Raw genomic sequence first — 20,129 nt, forward strand, 5'->3', positions numbered from 1 at the left:
GTGTTCTGGGATTCCCATTCTTCTCAGAGTCAGTCACAGTTTGTTATGGTCCACACAGTCAAATGCCTTTGCATAGTCAATGAAACACAGATATACATTCCTCTGGTATACCCTGCTTTCAGCTAAGATACATCTAACATTAGCTACAATATCCCTAGTACCATGACCCCTTCTGAACTCAGCCCGGACTTCCAGTAATTCTCTGCTGATGTGCTGTTCTAGTCATTTTTTTATAATCTTCAGTAGAATCTTGCTTGCATGTGAAATCAATGATATTGTTATTAATGATATTATTTCATAATTTCCACATTCTATCAGGTCATCTCTTTTTGGAATGGGAATAAATATGGATCTCTTCCAGCCAGTGGGCCAGGTAGCTGTCCTTCAGATTTCTTGGTACAACCTTGTAAGCACATCCAGGGCATCATCTGTTTGTTGAAATATGATAACTGGTATTGCATCAGTTCCTGGAGCCCTGTTTTTTGCCAATTGCTTTAGAGCAGTTTGAACTTCCTTCATCACCATTGCCTCTTGATCATATGTGGTTTCATGAAATTCTTCTATGTCAGCCAATTCTTTCTGGTACAGTGACCCTGTATATTCCTTCCATTTTATTCACTGTTGGTGGGAGTGTAAAATGGTGCAACCACTGTGGAAGGCAGTATGGCACTCTCTCAAAAAGTTGCAAATAGAGACACCATTTGACCCAGCAATTCCACTACTGGGAATATACCCCAAAGAGACCATAACTGGCATCCATGCAGATATATGCACACCCATGTTGATCGCAGCTTTGTTCACAATAGCAAGGATTTGGAAACAACCTAAGTGCCCATCAACAAATGAATGGATAGAGAAGCTGTGGTATATTCACACGTTTTCTTTTAATGCTTCTTGGATCATTCAATATTCAGCCATAGCATCCTTAAGTACTGTAACTCGAGGCTTGCATTTGTTGTTTAGTTCCTTCAGCTTAAGAAATGCCAAGCAAGTTCGATCCTTCCAACTCCAGCTCTTTGCAAATTTCATTACAGTATTTTAGTTTGTATACCCGAGCTACCCTTTGAAATCTTCTGTTCAGCTCTTTAACTTCCTGCTTTCTTCCCTTGGATTTGGCTTTTTGGTGTTCTAGTGCAATATTTAGAGTCTCTTCTGACATCCACCTCAGTGTGTTCTTCCTCCTTTGTCTTTGTAATGACCTTTTGCATTTTTTTGTGAATAGATATTCTTTATATCCTCCCACAAGAAATGGAACACACAAATATTGACATACTGGGTATTGGCAAATGAGATGGACTGGTATGGGATATTTTTAATCAGATGATCATATGATCTTCTATGCCAGTGAGGAAAAACAGGGTTGTTTTCATAGTTTAAAAGGTCCTTTCTAGATCCATTTTGAAATGCAGTGTTGTGAGTGACACTGGATAATATCCATACACATACAAGTAAGTCTGGTGAATACCACTATGACTCAAATAAATATATGCAACAGCAACCAGAGCCAAAAAGGGGGAAATATATTATTTCTACCAACTTTTGCAGTCAGAAATTGATCAAACATGCAACTAAGATGCATTAATAATAATGGGTGACTAGAATGCAAAAGTTGGGAGTAGGGAAGAAGAATCAGTAGTCGGAAAACATGGACTTGGTGAAAGAAATGAGGATGGAGATAGAATGATAGAATTTTGCACAATGATTTATTCATTATAAATATCTTGTATAAGAAACATAAACGCAGACTATACACATGGATATCATCTGATGGTATGCACAGGAACCAGATCAATTACCTTTGTGGAAAGAATCATTGGGGAAGCTCATTATCAGTGGTGATAACTAGGCCAGGTGCTTATTGAAGAACAGACCATCAACTACTCACATGCAAGTTCAAAATAAACCTAAAGATGGTTAAATCAAATCAATAGGAACCGAAATTTGACTTTGAGTCTGTTCCACCTGTATTTAAAAAGCACCTCAAGAACAGATTTGAGTTCTTGAACACAAATGAACAAAAGCTCGTATAGGTGCAAATAAAGACACAAGTGCATGCAGACAAGTGAAACCAAAGCTAATCCATTGGCCTGATTACTGCAATTTAATGGTAGAAATTACTGATGCTAAAGTGATTCTTTTCCTTTGATGTTGTTGTTGCTTGTGTGTGTGTGCACAATATATAGAACAAAATCTGTCCTATTAAGTGCTTTTGAGAGTCCATTATATTTTTCCACTTTCAGAAATGTATTGGAGTGGTGATCATTCTATTCCCCATTAACACAGATATCTCCTAAGACAGTCTTTCTTGTCAAATGCTTTATCTGCAGGCATTCCTCAGGACACTATCCTTAGAACTGGACTTTTCAGAGTCTCAGACAGATGGTCATCCAGCCCTGCTTAAGTATTTCAGTGACAGCCTTTCCACTTGCCTGACCACCTCAACATAATTGGCTAAGAATCACCTCTCTGTAACGTGTCATTCAGCTCAGTTGTGTCCTCTATAATGAATCCCCCATCCCACATGACAACACAAGAATATCTGCAGATATTTACTCTATCCAAAAAATCACCTCTCCTCCAGGATGCATATCTAGTTATTCAAACCAATCCTGAGAAGGCTCAGCTCTCAGCATGTCCCACACACAGTAAAAGGGGAACGGGAACTCACCACACTTCACCATTCCTACTTCATAGCATTTCCGAAGTCGGCAGGCCTGGCAGCTTTTGCGCCGGTTTCTATCTATTGTACATTGATTCGTAGCTGGACAAATGTAATCATTATGTCCTAAAGCAGAAGAAATATAAGGAAGTTTATTTTTATGACATTTGGTTAGGTTTATTTCTTGTAAACAATACTGATAATTCTACACAGTGGAGAGATGGTGGGTGTCTTGATGACAGTTACAGGTACAAGGGCCAAAGTTATCCATCATTGTTGATTTGTTGGTGAGTAAAACAGACTTAGCAATATTTCTGTAACATACTTTTGGATCAGCTGGTTATTTTCTGTATGTTTGCAGAATTCTCAAGAATTTAAAAAGATCATCCTTTAGACATGAAAATTGAAATAATCACATACAATGGCTCTAAATCAGAGAACTCTTCAAGAATTGTACTTGTTAAGAAACCAGAGCTATGTTACAGACAGATGCATGCACACCCATGTTTACTGCAGCATTATGCACAATAGCAAAGAGATGGAAGCAGTCCAAGTGTGTGTCAACAAATGGATAGGAAAACGGTGGTACATCTGCCCAATGAAATACTATGCAGCACTCAAAACCAATGAACTTGTAAAACACTACACAATGTGGACAAGCCTGGAAGACATTATGTTAAGTAAAATATCTCAGTCACAAAAGAACAAATACTGCGTAGGACAACTATTCTAAATATAAGATGGGCATGGGGAAAGAGAGCAGGGAAAGAATGAATAGATAGTGAACACTGCACTGGAATGGGAGAAGGGAATAATGAAGAATGAGACATTGTGTTTATGGCAATTGACATTCTGGAACAAGACATGCATTATAAAGAGAATTTAAGGAGGGGGAGGGAGGAAAATGTATATCAATGAATGAATGAAATCCTATCCTTGTCTCCGGAAACTCTACGAGCGTGGAGAAATGACGAAAGTTGAACAAGTGTCCAGGTCTTTCATTTACAGGGTCGCTATGAGTCGCCTACAACTACACAGCACTTAACAACAACAACAACATCGAGGGAGCTCTGTTGGCCTAGCGGATAGAAAGTTATGCTACCAAGCGAAAGGTGGGTGATTTTAATCTGCAGCCCTCAGGTTTTAATTGTTTTTGACCAAACATTCTTTAAGTGGCATAGCACCAATCTGTCCATTTGCTGTACAGAGGTAACTCCTGGCTGCTGTGATGCTAAACACTGTGACACTGATGTGTCAAGTGTGATAATTGTTACCCCTGGTGGGCAGTGTTTGGTGGAGCTCCCCGATTAAAACAAGCTTGGAAGCAGGAGTGACATCCACTTCCAAAATAGCTTGCCTCCAGAAACTCTATGAATGTGGAGAAATGATGCAAGTTATACAAGTGTTAAGGTCTTTCATTCTTATGGTAACTATGAGTCATCTATAACTTGACAGCACTTAATAACAACAAATTACAATTACAAAAACATTTCTCAAAACAGTTTTGTACTAGTGTATCAAGTCACTATATTCTGCTTCGTATATCTTTTATACATGGCTTTGAGATTTAATGTGATTTCTTTTGTTGTTTTGTGCTGTCAAGTCAGAAATGATTCGTAGCTGACACTTTGTTGGGTTTTCAGAGGCTGTGAATTACACAGGAGGAGACTGCCCATTTTCCTCCTCTGGAGCAGCTCAGGGATTAGAACTGCCTGCTTTTGGGTTTGAAGCACAACTCTATCATTAGGCCACCAGAACTCCCATGATTTTTTTTTAAATACGTAAGTAAAATAGAACCAAATCACAAAGAACAAAGAAGTTACCCCTCTAAATAAGAACGGAAAGAATTCAAAACAGAGCAACTTAACGCAGTTGAGATACAGTAGATTGTTGCTCTCAAAAATATGCTATGGACAACCAAAACAACAATGCAGCTGCTGTGTTCCTTAGAGACAAGGATGATGAGACTTGGGCTCACATACTATGGATATGTCGTCAGGATGACATAGTTCTTGGAAAAGGAGATCATGTTCAGGGAAAATAGAATTTCAGTGAAGGAAAGGAAGACTCATTGAAACAGTTTGCAAAGTGTCTGTTCCAAGCGGCTTAAACACAGCAGAGATTGTAAAGATGGGGCAGGTTCCACTCTTTCGTAGACCGCATCACAATGAATCAGAGCTGACTCAATGGCCCTAACAACAGCTGCTCATCAGCCACAGGACCATGAAGTATACCAAAATGGTATTGCTGTTAGGTGCCATCGAGTCGAGTATAACTCATAGCGACCCTATGAATGAAACATCTGAACCCTGTTCCATCCTGCGTCATCCTCACACTTCCTGACACACAAGACGATATCAAGGATATCATCCATGAAGAAAGCAAAAGGTCACTAGAAAAACAGCGGAGAGACTCTAAAGCACTAGAGCGTCGAGAAGTCAAAGCAAAAGGAAAATGTTGAAGTAAAAGAGCTGAACAGAAGATTTTAAAGGGCAGCTCAGGAAGATAAAGCAAAGTACTATACCAAAACGAGCAGAGTATATTTCTCTACCAGTTGATAGGTGTTTGACCACGTGATTTGCTTTTAATAGAATGTCAGCTGATACGATACCTAAACAGTGTGGCTTTATCTATTGAGCTCTTAGAATGAAATACTTTGAATAGCCACGGGTCCAAGGAAAATACATGTGAAGCAGCCCTGAACCCAATGCAAAGCCTGGTGTGAAGCCACATCTTATGCAGTAGGTGACACTAACCAGTACACAGACCAAAATCAAGCAAAATAATGGTCACTGTAGTAAGACAATGCTGGCTCAGCTTGGATACATAAAGACAAGCAAAGAAGAGAATGAAAACAACCAGGAGAAGTACATCAACATTTTTGGTTATGTGATTTCCAGTTATTTCTCATCAATGTTTCTTTTAATTCTGTAAGCATCCCTGTGAAGAGCTATGATCCTCATTTTAGAAATGGGAAAACCTAAGCACAGTTCAATAATCTGCTTAAGGTTAATGTTTTCATTTTCTATGCTGCATAACAAACTACCACAAATTTAGCAGCTTGAAAGAAAGCAAAGTTATTATCTCATAGTATCTATTCATGGATCTCCAGAGTTACAGGCAAGGTTTTTCTAAGTTCATTGCTCAGGGTCTCACCATGCTGCAATCAAGGTGTCAGCACGATCAGCTGACTCAAGGTCTGCCAAATTCATTCAGGTTATTATTGTTCCTTGCAATGACAGGCTTTTTGGATTGAAGTGCCTGTTTTCTTGCTAGCTTTGAATAGCTGCAGCTATTGCTCCTGGAGACACAAGCAGTTCCTCCCCTCGGTTCACAAGTGGATATTTGCTTTTTTCCCAGGTCAACAGAAATACAATGCTCTGATTTTCAATCACCATGCAGTCAGCTGCAAAAATCTTATTATAAACCATAGCATAATCCTTTCACTATTTGTCATATACCATAACCTAATCAAGAAGGCAGAGTCTCCATGGGCACCAGTACGGGTCACACTCTAGAAAAGTAGAGAGCATGAAAAACCAGGTATTAAACTGTTTCAAGGAACAAGTAGTTATCTTGTTATTTCTTTTATCTTCCTTTAAAGTATTCAACAAGAATTAAAATTTGTAAAAGCTGAAATATATTCATAATCAGAAACTTTAATCAGACTATAAGAGATAATGCTGAGAAATGCAATCCCATAGGAATTTTCACACCAGTAGCAATCTTTTTAAAGTTACTTTCTAAAAACTATACATAATAACATCCTTACTTTTAAAAAGAGTATCTGGCTTATAGTGATAAGCATTCTGGGGGTCAGCTAGCAGTTCACTTTTTACTTTTCCTTCAGGGTTTATTTTAAAAGATAATTTCACATTCAACAAGGATCAGAAAGGACAATCATGTGAGCATGCTAAATTAAAATAGCTTTAAAAAGATATCTTATGTGAGAAAGTCATGGTAATTTTTCACTTCCGGCCAACAATTAAAAAAAAATCTTCAAAGTGCACCTACTATCTCAAGTATTAAAATGGTTTTCTTGCTCCAGGCAACAGTGTGAGAAGCATAATCTTCCACACTAATAGAAATAAGAGAAAAACCATACTGATTAAATTTGAAATACCAGTGGCATCGCTTCCAACACCACCACATCACCACAGTCTACAAACTGGCATTAATGAATGGTACATTAATGAATGATCAAAATTGTTCCCAAGTACATCTTGAAAGCTCTGAAAAGCAAAGATGTTACTTTAAGGACTAAGAGGAATACTTGATCCAAGCTATGGTACTTTCAATCGCTTCAGAACATGTGGACAGTGAATAAGGAAGACTGAAGAACTGATGCCTCTGAATTGTGGCCCTGACAGAGAACACTGAATGTACTGTGGACTTGTAGAAACAACAAATAGCTAAATAGCTCCTTAGAATCAAGGATGGTGAGACTTCCCCTCATGTAATTAGGATATGTTATCAGGAGGAGTCAGTCCCCAGAGAAGAATATTATGCTTGGTAAAGGTCAACAAAAAAGAGGAAGACCCTCAAACAGTAGACTGACACTGTGACTACAGCAATGGCCTTAAGCACAGTACAGATTTCAAAGATGGTGCAAGATGAGGCCATGCTTTGTTCTCTTATAAATAAGTATACTATGAGGTGAAGTCGACTCAACTGCGTCTACTAATACCTGACCAAATATTTTCATATAAGTAGTCTCCATTCACCTTCAGAAAGCTCTATAAGTACCTCAATTTCACAGAAGAAAATAAATCAGAATATGAAGTCACAGAACTAAGAAGTGGAGGATCCAGGAGAGACAGGTGGTCACGTATATACAGTGAGTGTGAGGGGATACATCGCAAAATAGGTAGTCTCGGTGGCATAAGTAGTTAAGCAATCAGCTGCTAACTGAAAGGTTGACAGTTTGAGCCGACCAGCCACTCCTGGAAGAAAGATAAGGCGGTGTGCTTTTGGACTTGGGAAATCTCTGGGGCAGCTCTAGTCTAGAGGGTCAATGGGTCAAAATTGAGCTGTTGGCAGAAAAAGGAGTCATTATCTACCAACACTTTAATCCTCACAATTCTCTGGACTCCATTATTTCCCTGTTGCTGCTGTTGCGTACCATCGAGTCAGAATCAACTCACAGCTGAGCTTCCAGCAGGTTTTCAAAGGCAGTTAATCACACGGGAGGAGACTGTCCCTCCCTTCCCCCACAGAGCAGCTGGTGGCCTTGAACCACGTGCCTTCAGGTTTGCAGCACAGAGAGAAAAACATTAATTTAACCTAGAGTTACCAGTGAATGACTTAACTTACACTACTTTTAAAGAAGAAAACATTGCCTTGAAGAAGGGGAAAGAACTCTAAGATGACAACGTAAGACATTGTGTGAGAAAGGGGCTGCTGAGGATCGCAACAATGGGCCACAGACACAAATGAGAGCAAGGGTGTGACGTGAGCAAATGAAAACTTACAAGGACATGTGCATATGGCCAGGAAACCATATGTGCACAATTTGAAGATAATTGTTGTTGTTGATTGCCATCAAGGGGAGCACATCTCACAGCGACTCTATGAATAAAAGGCTTAAAGCCCACCTACAACTAATGACATTCATCAAAGTTCATAGAGTTTCCAGAGGCATGTTATTTAGGAAGTGGATGCCATTCCTGCTACAATGAAGGTAATTATAAAGGGTTTAAAATCACAAATGTAGTTATTAGTAAGATAATTGTAAGGGAAGGAAGTCTACAATATACATAAATGAAATGCAACGTAAATGAAAGACTGTATAAAACACAATGTACATGTGTGAAACACAATGTATATGAATTTATAAATTATTAATTTAAAAATTGAGAAAAAAGGGTTAAAAAATAAGTAGAATTTGGAGAATGATAGGGAACTGGTCTAAACATAGGATAGAAAGCAGCCAATTTAAGAAGAGACACTCCACCAGTTTGGGAAAGTCACCCCTAAAGATCCATTTTCAAAGTTCCCTAGATACCTGACAATTTACAGAGAACGTACAAATAGTCCTTACTTATCAATTATTGAAGTATCAAACATATTTTGCCTTTAAAACCATAGTAAAAAATTTACTATACAACTATTTTGCACTTTACACCTGATAGGGACAAACTTTGAGGTTGGCAGGTGAACGAAACTCTGGCTGTGATGTTTAAGATTGTGTGACAAATTGGTTGGGTCATGATTCATAATGGTTTGACAATTATGCAATCTTGGAATCAACTTCCATTTTGCAATCAGATGTGATTATCCTTCATTTTTACATAATCCTGATTTTCATATAACCTAGAACAAGTGGGGATGCTGCACGGTTTAACATCAGGAAAGGTGTGTGTCACGAATGCATGTTTTTCCCATAGCTACTCAACCTGTATGCTGAGCAAATAATTCAAGAAGCTGAACCACACACAGACAAATGTAGCATCAGGATTGGTGGAAGACTTACCAACAACCTTATTTATGCAGATGACACAACTTTATTTGTAGAAAGTAGACTTGAAGCATTTACTACTACAGAAGATCAAAAACTACAGCCTTCAGTATGGATTACATGTCAAAATAAAATGAAAAAAAAAAGTCCTCACCACTAGACCAATGGGCAATATCATGAAAGAAGGGAAAATGATGATAGATGAGGAAATTAGTAAAGGATTTTATTACATTTTCCTTGTATCCACAAACAATACTCATGCTCACAGCAACCAAGAAATCAAACAATGGTTTATACTAGGCAAAAGTGTTGCCAAAGACCTCTTTAAGGTGCTATAAATAGCAAGGATATCAGTTCAAAGGTTAAGGGGCACCTGACCAAAATGATAGTATATTCAATTACTTCATATGCATGTAAAAGTTAGACAATGAATAAGGAAGACCAAAGAAGAACTGATGCCTTTGAATTGTGGCGTGTATAAGGTGTAGTGAATATCCCATGGCCTACCAAAAGAAATGTCTGTCTGGGAGGAAATACAACCATGGTGCTCTTTAGAGGCAAGAATGATGAGACTTTGTCTCATATACTTTGGACATGCTGTCTTTGGAACAAGGCTGTCATGTGAGGAAAAGCAGAGGTCAATGAAAGAATGGAAGGCCCTCAAGGAGATGGATTGCCACAGTGACTGTGACATTGACTTGAGTATGGCAGAGACCGAGGATGGCACAGGACAGGCCAAGGTGCTCATATGTTGCTCTTAGGGTCTCCGAATTATAGTTGACTTGATGGCACCTAACAACAACAAAGCCTTCACCATGTCAATAATGAGCAGTTGTTTGCTGTTGTGTTCCACAGAGTAGGAACTGACCCATAGCTGACCCTTCTGAAGGTTTTTCAGAGGCAGTTAATTACATGGGAGGAGATTGCCCATCCTTCTGCAGAGCAGCTGATGGGCTCGAACTGCTTGCATTGGGGATTGCAGCACAGCTTCTTGCTGTTAGGCCACTAGAGCTCCCTGATGAAGGTAGGGATATTTATTTTCCTCTTGCTCAGAAGCCACCTCAACATCATGACTGTTAAGCATGCCAGATATTAAACATCAATCACAGGAGGAAACATTCTTTGTCCATCCATAAGCATACTTTTCCTCCCTTATCTTTACCAGAGCTGCAGCAGCCAAGTCTCCTCCCCCTCCACCTCAGTCAGTAACAGCGGTGCCTGAGATAATCAAGCTGGGTTTCTGGGGCACAAATTTTTGCAAATAAAGGTGGAAAATGCACCGAACCTAAACAATTCATCCTACCACCCACCCACCCTCAATCACACACTTTCCGTGCCACACCAGGGATGAGATTTCTTACAGGTCATCTTTGTGAAGTTGTTTGAAAGAGGAGGGGGAAGGGAATGAAAACTAAAGAAGCAACTGATGATACTCTCGTACCTTGAATACTTCTTTTAAAAAAGGCCTTACATCCTTCACATGACCAGACTCCATAGTGATATCCCGAGGCATAATCACTGCAGACGGCACAGAAGTGGGCATCTCTCTTTGAGCTTGAACTAGTAACAGGGCTGGTGCAACTGCTGTCACTAACCTTCCTTTTCAGTGTCTCTCTAGGGGGAGAAAAATCCATTATGAAAGAGCATAAAGAGAGAAAGAGGAGCTTTTCAGAAAATAAATAGGAATAACATGAACATTGCCTAATTTAATATCTTTGCTAGTCAGGGTTCATGATAAATATATTCCAGGAAATCTGATAAAGCAAAACCTTTGTTCTGTTTTCAGAGCCATAAAGAACCACAATGTGGGAATGACTGATCTTTTAAACTGATTAGGTTAGTTTATGACCAACAATGAAGTTCTGCTGAACTCTGGTCGGTTATAACCATTTCTAAGAGCAAAATAAGCACAAGAGGACAGGACTATAGGACCTACTACGTATAGGTCAGCACCACAAGCAGGGACTCTTAAAGCCTAAAGCATCATAAGGACACATTGTCTGGCCTCCCTCAATGCAAACTTGGAAGTTCCTGTGTCTACAGTGGATAAATTCCTTTATTCTGCAGTTTCAGATAAAAGCCTAGAATGAAAATGACCTGAAAAGGAGTGACAAATGGATGCTAAACTACACTGCTGATGTTGTGTGCTATCAGGTCAAGACCCATAGCTGATCCTCCAGTGGGTTTTCAGAGGCAGTAATTGCACAGGAGTAGACTGCCCATCCTTCTCCTGGGGAGCAGCTTGTGGAGTCAAACTTCATACCTTCAGGATTATATAGTGCAACTTTTTACCACTAGGCCACCAGAGTGCTCTTAACATAAGAGGTTGATACCTAATTTTACCAGGGCATGGTTTTTTTTTTGGAAAGAAAGTGAGGGGAGTATAATTGATTTCTAAATAAAAGTCAATATGCTACCATCCAATTTGTCTAACTAGTCACAGAACTCTGATTAGAATATATGTTCAGAAACAAAATATATCTTCCTATAAAAGCTATCATTTTTATATTTTCTTACGATTCATCATGTCAGAACTGACTCATCGCTGGCCCTCCAGGAGTTTCTCAGAAGCTATAAATCACATGGGAGGAGATTGCCCATCTTTCTCCCTTCAAGCAGCTTGTGGATTTGAATCATCTGCCTTTGGGTTGACAGTTCAACTCCTCACTACTAGCCCACCAGAGAGATCTCTAGTTTTCATAAAAATATTTCTTAGTAAAAGAAGAGAAATTAAACTACTGTGTAATTTTGTTTTCTCAAAGTTTTATGACAGTCCTCAAAAAGAATGCATTTCAATATTCAATTAACTCTGAGTTATCTGTATCCTGAAAACAATTTGTCATGAACACTAACTTGTGATTTCAGCACAAGATAAGAAAAATCTAACTTTAAAATTAAGTTAAAGGTTCATTTTCAAACCCAACTACCTTTATCCAAAGAAAAGTAATTTAAGTTCAATTTCTTCTTCTCCATCAAAACATCTATTTACAGGTCCAATTCTTTAATGACAACGAAAATATCAGAATAGACTAATGCTTCATCTGGTTTAAAGTCTCTCAGGTGACAATCTGTAAGACGTCTGGCAATTAAAATCCAATGGCAGTTCCATGGAAGAAAGATGAGCAATCTCCTCCCATGGGATGCAAACCCTGCTGAAGGGTCAGCTGTGAGTCAGTTCTGACTGGACAACAGGGAATGAGAGAAAGCAATCTGTATAATGAGTATATATATATATATAGTATGTAATCTATTATACGCATCTACATAACTAATAAAATTCCTTTTACAGAGCAGATCTTTGTTGAAATTATGAAGTAATCCAAAAAGCAACCATGAACTATTCAGAATAAAGAAAGGGATTTACCTGTTTACAGAAAGGGCATGTTCTCGTGATCTGGCTTCACACCAAGGACTCTTTGGAGGTTCTGCATACAGAAATGATGACTGGCAATGGATCGCCAAAGGGGATAGGTGCCCCGGAGTTGGCCACAGCACATTTGGGCTTGTGGTCTGTCGACCAGGTTCCCCTTCTGAGTTACTGGCACTGCTGGGAATACTGTAATTTATAGTGGGGCTATAGAATGTCATGGCTGGATAGTCATGGTGGCTCTCTACATAGGAGGAGGGCATATATATGGGGCCATCCTCCAGAGGTAGGACGGACTGACTGCAATTGTAGGAAACAGGAGAGTTAATGCTCGAAGGTGAGTTTTTTATATCCATATCTTCAACAGGTAAGAGCTGAGAAAACTCCTTGTGAGAAGAGGCACAAAGGGACATTATAAAATTGTCGAAGACTCAAAGCAGGCAAAGTGTCTGGAAAGGGGGGAAAAATCATAAAGTTAGAGCTACATACAGTCTTCAGTTGAGTGTAACTCTTAAGAGAGCTTAAACATTTTTATTAAGAAAAATATATCCACATTTGCATGAACTTATAAATCCAGAAAAATGTGCATTAAAATGTTTACTCAGCTGGATAGAAATGGAAGGCATGGTATTCTGCCCCTTTCTCTCTTTTTTTTAAACCACAGGAATATTTTTTACCCCACAAATTTGTTATACATTCACAAGACTACATAAAAATAACCAGATGTTATTATTCTGGAGTTAGGTAAATTTATTTTAAAATCCTCACAGAAAAATAGATAAGAAATCCAAAATCTCTGTAAATGTTCATTAAAATTAATAAAATAATTTTTTTAAATAGATAAGAAAACAACCACAATAAAAAAAAACCTAAATGAGAAACTGGATGTGGAAGGTAAATATTAACAGATCAACAAACACATGAGGAATCATCAATAATGAACACAATTATATATTAGCACACGAACTGACAGGTCAATGTAACTTAAGGCCAAGTTGTCAATTTACTAGCTCTCAGTGTGAGATATCCTTTGGTAACCTACTGGTAAAGAACTGCACTCAACTCAAAGAACGTGCAGTTTGAATGCACCAGCTGCTCTGTGGGAAATAGATGGGCTATCTCCTTCAATACACTTACATTGCCTTTGAAAATGGCTGGAAGGGTCAGCTATGGGTCGATAATACAGTAAAATAATACACTAACAATAAAAGAAGGAATTCTAAGTATTGCTATTTGCCCTCAAGTAGGAACCAACTCATAGCTGACCCTCCAGTGTCTTTTCAGAGGCTGTAAACTGCACAGGAGGAGACTGCCTATCTTTCTCCATCAGAGCAGCTGGTGGATTCAAATCGCCTGCATTTGGGTAATCACCTCCTTACTTTCGCGACTATCAAAGCTCTCTGAAAATCTGCTCTAAAATAAAAGATGTAATTCTTTTTCCTTTAAGGTGAGCACAGAGTTAAGTTTCTCAATAGAGGGCGCTGGAGGTACATACAGAAAATGAAGCTTCCTGTAACGTCAAGCAAAGGCCAGCGTGGGGTCAGAATGAGGGGAGTGAAAACATGCAGTGCAGCCCTCCCTTGAACCCTTTTTGCAACCTCACAGCCTTGACATGGAAATAACCTTTCGGCCGTAGCATGCCTGGCCTGAAAGGTCACATACCAAGAAGTCAGTCCTACCCACTAGTCTCATCTTGTGTGACCTACACTGCTGTTGTTGTTGATTGCCATCTAGTTGAATGTGACTCTTAGCAACTCTATGAACAAAAGACCTAAAGTAGTTCCATAACTATCATTGTTTCTCCAAGTTCATAGAGTTTCCAGAGGCATGTGGTTTAGAAAGTGGATGCCACTCCTGCCTCCAAACCTGTTTTACAAACTGAGAGCTCTACCAAACACTGTCCACATTAGGGAACCATTCTGGTATTTGATATCCCAATGGTACACGTTTCAACATCAAAGCAATCAAGGTTACTTCATACTGCACATTGACAAAGAGTTACATACAAAGTGGAAGAGTGTTCCTCCAGATAGAACAGCGCTAGTTTCATTTAGTAGTGGTTAAGTGTCGTCAAGACGAATATGACTGAGAGTAAGTTTTGCACAAAAGACGAACTCTGTTCTGTAACTAACATCATTTCTGTACATGTATAGAGTTTAGAGAGTTTGTGGAGTTTACAGAGTTTCCAGAGGCATCTAGTTTAGGAATTGGATGCCACTCCTGCTTCTCAGCATAAATCAATCTGGAAGCTCATCCAAACACTGTACCTAATGGGTTACCATTATGCAGCATCACAGCAACACGAAGTTGTTCAGTTCAGCGAACAGACAAAAGATTGCTGTGTCATTCAAGAAATATTCATTTGAAAATTAATAAATAAAGCCACACCTTGGAGCAGACCTCTACCCTAGGCAAAGGCTAAAGGACACCCACTTTTAGGGGGAAAAGAGTAGTAATACACATAAAACACAACCCCAAAAAACCACAACCCTAAAAACTTCACTTACTTGCCTATCAAGACTGCTATCCACATGCAGCAAAAAGCCAAACTAGTATTTAAAATACTGGTGTCCAGCTTCCAGCATCACTAAAACATGCAAGCAGCTACAAACTGACAGACAGGTGGCGATGGGCATCATTCTGAGCTTCCTCATACTTTCTAGATACTCTTTCACCATAACTAATAATTCTTTATATTAGGTTCCATCCCCTGATTAACTTATGATATATAGGTTTTTAGGTAAGGTTTTTGCAAACAAAGCCATAATAAATATGGGTGTGCATATATCTAATTGGATGGCATTTATCTTTTCTTTAGGGTAAATTTCCAGTAGTGGAATTGCTGGGTCAAATGGTATCTCTATTTGCAACTTTTTGAGAAAGCATCATACAGCCTTCCATAGTGGATGCACCATTTTAAACTCCCACCAACAGTGAATAAGGTTTCCAGTTTCTCCACAACCTCGCCAGCATTTGATGTTTGCTATTCTGTTAAATTTTGCTATTCTTACTGGGGTAAGATGATATCTCATAGTTGTTTTGATAGGTAGGGTTTTTGAGGGGAAATTTTTTGGGTTCTTTTTTTTTTATGCCTTGCCTCCCATTCCAAAGAAAGATGATCTGAGAGAGTGCTGACATTATTGAACAATACAATTAATATCACATGCAATCAAGATTCTGCTGAAAATTATCCAAAAATGACTGGAACAAAACATCAACAGAGAACTGCCAGATGAGCAGGCTGGGATTAGAAGAGGCTATGGTACTAGGGATAATATAGCTAATGTTAGATGGATCTTGACTGAAAGCAGAGAGTAACAGAGGAGTATCTATCTGTGTTTCATGGACTGTGCAGAGGCATTTGACTCTGTGGATCACAAAAAAGTATGGCTGCTCTTTTCCGTGGCGCTGCTGGGGCCATCAGCTGCTTCACCCTGAAGCTGAACATCTCCTTCCCAGCCACTGGCTGACAGAAACTCACTGAAGTGGGTGCTGAACGCAAACCTTATACATTTTGAGAAACGAATGGCCACAGAAGTTGCTGCTGACTCTCTCGGTGACGAATGGAAGGGATATGTTGTCTGGAACAAGCAAGGTTTTTCCATGAAACAGGGTATCTGGACCCATGTCCGAGTTCACCTGCTGCTGAGTAAGGGGCACTCTTGTTACAGACCACAGAGAACTGGAGAAAGGAAGTGCAAATCTGTCTGGGCTTGCACTGTGGATGCCAATCTGAGTGTACTCAACTTGATTGTCAAGAAAGGAGAGAAGGATATCCCAGGACTGACTGATACCACTGTGCCTCGACACCTGGGGCCCAAGAGAGCCAGTAGAATTCGCAAACTCTTCAATCTCTCCAAGGAAGATGATGTCCGTCAATATGTTGTGAGAAAGCCACTGAATAAACAAGGCAAGAAACCTAGGACCAAAGTGCCCAACATTCAGTCTTGTTAGTCCACATGTCCTGCGGCACAAGTGCCTGCGCATTTCACTGAAGAAAGAGTGCACTAAGAAGAATAAGGAGGAGGCTGCAGAGTACCCTAAGCTTTTGGCCAAGAGAATTAGGGAGACCAAAGAAAAATGCCAGGAGCAAGGGAGCTCTGGTGGCCTGGTGGCAAGAAGCTGCACTGCCATCTCAAAGGTATATGGTTCGAATCCACTAGATGGTCTGCTGGAGAAGGAGAGGCAATCTTCTCCTGTACCAGTCAGATCTGATTTGATGGTATACACATAAAAAGTAAAATAAAAATTTTTAAAAAGGGTTTTTTTAAAAAAAATGCCAGGAGCAGATCTCCAAGAGATGGAGGCTGTCCTCTCTGAGAGCTTCTACCTCCAAATCTAAATCCAGTCAAAAATAGAATTTTCTATGTGTGTGGCAAATAAGTTCACACATTAAATCTTAAAAAAAAAAAAGTATGGCTAACTCTGAGAAGAACTGGAATCTCAGAACACTTGATTATGCTTCTATGAAACCTATGGTTAGACCAGGTGGCAGTTGTCAGAACAGAGAAAGGAAACACTGTATGGTTCAAAATCAGGAAGGGTGTACTCCAGGGATGTGTCCTATCTGCATACCTTTTCAATCTATATGTGAAGCAGATCATCTGGGAGGCTCAGCTCTATGAGGAGGAATTGAGCATCACAATTGGAGAAGATTCATCAACAACCCGTGTTATGCAAATGACATAACCTTGCTTGTTGAAAGTGAGGAAGACCTGAAACACTTGCTGTAGAAAGTCAAGGACTGCAACCTTCAATATGTATTGAAGCTCAACATCAAGAAAACAAAGATTCTCACCACTAGAGCAATTGGCAGCATCATGATACATGGTGAAGAGACTGAGATTGTTAACAGCTTTAGTTTGCTTGGCTTCACAATCAACACACTTGGTACTAGCAGCCAGGAAATCAAAAGGTGAATTACATTGGGAAAGTCTGCTGTTAGGGACATCTACAGAGTACTGATGAGCAACGATGTCAATTTGGAAACTAAGGTATGCCTGACCCAGGCCATGGTCTTTGCAATTATGTGCTATCCATCAGAAAGCTGAACAATGAATGACTAGGGATGATAGAAGGAGAATTAATGCCTTTCAAGCTGTGGTGCTAGAGAACAGTATTGAATGGACTGCTAGGAAAACAAGCAGGTTCATCCTGCAGAGGGTAAAATGTTCCTTGAAGGCAAGGATTCCAAGGTATATATGTTTGTTCTTTTGGCACTCCATGGGATATTCAGTACTCTTCCCCAACACTACAACTCAAAGGCATAAATTATTCTTCTGTCATCCTTATTCATCATTCATCTAACAGGTACACAGAAAGTGACTGAAAAAGACCATGGCTTAAACCAGGTGCACCTTATTCCTCAAATGTACATCACTTCTCCTCAATAATTTGAAGAGGTCCCTGACAATGGACTTGACAAACATGTCTCCCAATCTCCTTACTGCTGGTACCAAGGGTGTTGACTGTGGATCCAAAGGTTTTATAAATCTGGTATATGAAAAAGGTGGAAAAATTACTGAACAGAATAACCAAGGGAGAAAGGAAACTGGATCCTTTATGGAAAATTAATTGAAAATGGAAAATTAACTTTAACAGGTTCAGAGATCCAAATATTGAAAGAAAAAAGGGTAGCTCATGGAAGGAATGAAAGAGAACAGGGAAGGAGAGTTGGAGAATGTGAAAGTTTTGGAAGCAGATCAACCCAAAGGCAGTGAGTGAATCAGGGCTCATTCAATTTGTCTGTGTTATTAGGTTTAGTTAGATTCAACTCACGGTAACCTTACGTACAAGAGAGGAAAACAGTATCTGTTCCTGAGCCATGCTTGCAATCTTTGCTATATTTAAGCCCATTTTTGCATTTGTGTCAATCCATCTTGTTGAAGGCTGATTTAGCTATCTAATGCTGCTACAATAGAAATACCACAGCCAATGGTCTTAACAAACAGAAATATATTCTTTCAAAGTATATTGTTGTTTGTGCTGTCAAGTCAACTATTACTCATAGTGACTCTATGATCAACAGGTCAAACTTCACTCGAGGCAATCTCTACCATGCTCTAGTCCATATTTATAGTCACTATATCAGTCATTGTCCTTTGCTGATCCTCTACTTTTCCCAGGATGATGCATTTTTCCAAGGACTGGCCCCTCCGCCCCTCCTGACAACATGCCCAAAGTAGGTAAGACAAAGTTTCACCATCCTGGCCTCTAAAAAGCATCATAGCTGCACTTCCTCCAAGATTGTTTGTTCTTTTGGTAGCCCATGAGATATTCAATATTCTTCACCAATACCACAACTCAAAGGTATTGAGTCTTCTTCTGTCTTCTTTATTCATTGCCCAACTTTCATATGGATATGACGCAACTGCAAAATATCATGACTTGAGTCAGGCACATCTTAGTCTTTAAACTCACATCCTTGCTCATTAGCACTTGAAAGAGGTCCCTGACAATAGATATGTCCAGTGTAATGATGTCTTTTGATTTCTTGCCTGCTATGTGGATTGTGGATCCAACACTACTCAATAAATATTTGTTATAATTGAAAGCATGTTAGAAAATGTGCTTAGAATTTAATATTTCATTAAGCTAAGTGTATTAATCTATCAGACCTGAAGCACTTGCTGCAGAAGGTCAAGGACTGCAACTTTCAATATGGATTGAAGCTGAATATCAAGAAAACAAAGATTCTCACTACTGGGCCAATTGGTAGCATTAGGATAGATGGTGAAGAAATTGAGATTGTTAACAGCCTTAGTTTGCTTGGCTCCACAATCAACATTCTTGATACCAGGAGCCAGGAAATCAAAAGACGAATTACATTGGGAAAGTTGGCTGTTAGGGACCTCTCCAGAATAGTGAAGAGCAATGACATCAGTATGGAGACTAAGGTGTGCCTGATCCAAGCCCTAGTTTTCATAATTGCTTGCTATGCATCAGAAAGCTGGACAATGACTCGGGATGATAGAAGGAGAATTGATGCCTTTGAGTTGTGGCACTGGAGAAGAGTACTGAAGATCCCATGGACTGCCAGAAGAACAAACAGGTTCATCACAAAGAGAGGATGAAACCAGGCTGCTTCTTGGAGGTGAGGATTCTGAGGCTTCATCTGACATACTTTGGGCATGTTGCTAAGAGCAATCAGTCCTTAGAGAGGAACATCATGCTTGGAAGGATGAAAGGGCAGTGCTGGAAAGGAAGACCCTCAATGAGATGGACTGATTTAGTTACTGGGGTAATAAGGGTAGGTGTGTCAGTGACAATAAAGTTGGCATAGAATAGAGCAGGTTTCAGGGTTATTGTACGTAGATAGGGTCACTATGAGTCACAAGCAACTCAACAGCAAATAACAACAACAACAAGGCACTACACCAGAGAAAGGGGATCTAAAGGAATCCCAAGACACATACTCTGAAGTAGTAACTCTAATGTGCCAAGTGAAAAGATAGGACAGAGAGTGTAAAATCATAAAGAATTAATAGTACGAAGGTGGTCTAACTTCTGGTCAACTTTGTATTGGGCAGAATTTTCAAAAAAAAAAAAAATACGACCAAAAAAAGGTAAAGAGAGAATAGTAGATGAAGAAGAAAATAAGAGCAAAGAAGTGTTTGACAAACGGTGAGTGATTTTATAAAACATAA

At 39.4% G+C, this 20,129-nt stretch overlaps 1 protein-coding gene and 1 pseudogene across 1 annotated transcript in view; one reads left to right on the forward strand and one right to left on the reverse strand.

The window, feature by feature from the left end:
• The window catches only part of ESR2 (estrogen receptor 2 (ER beta)), a 60,402-nt gene extending 47,506 nt beyond the window's left edge, over positions 1-12,896 (reverse strand). The window contains exons 1-3 of the mRNA XM_006891830.1: positions 12,481-12,896; positions 10,558-10,730; positions 2,669-2,785 (exon numbers count right to left, since the gene is read on the reverse strand). Of these exons, the coding sequence (XP_006891892.1) occupies positions 2,669-2,785; positions 10,558-10,730; positions 12,481-12,896 (706 nt within the window). The remainder of the gene's footprint in view (positions 1-2,668; positions 2,786-10,557; positions 10,731-12,480) is intronic.
• A 2,973-nt stretch (positions 12,897-15,869) lies between these two features.
• On the forward strand, positions 15,870-16,841 carry LOC102874465 (annotated as a pseudogene).
• The last annotated feature ends 3,288 nt before the right edge of the window (positions 16,842-20,129 follow it).

This window comes from Elephantulus edwardii, unplaced genomic scaffold (genome assembly GCF_000299155.1).
Source record: "Elephantulus edwardii isolate Elephantulus edwardi_28Jun2011 unplaced genomic scaffold, EleEdw1.0 scaffold00104, whole genome shotgun sequence".
NCBI classification, from domain to species: Eukaryota; Metazoa; Chordata; class Mammalia; order Macroscelidea; family Macroscelididae; genus Elephantulus; species Elephantulus edwardii.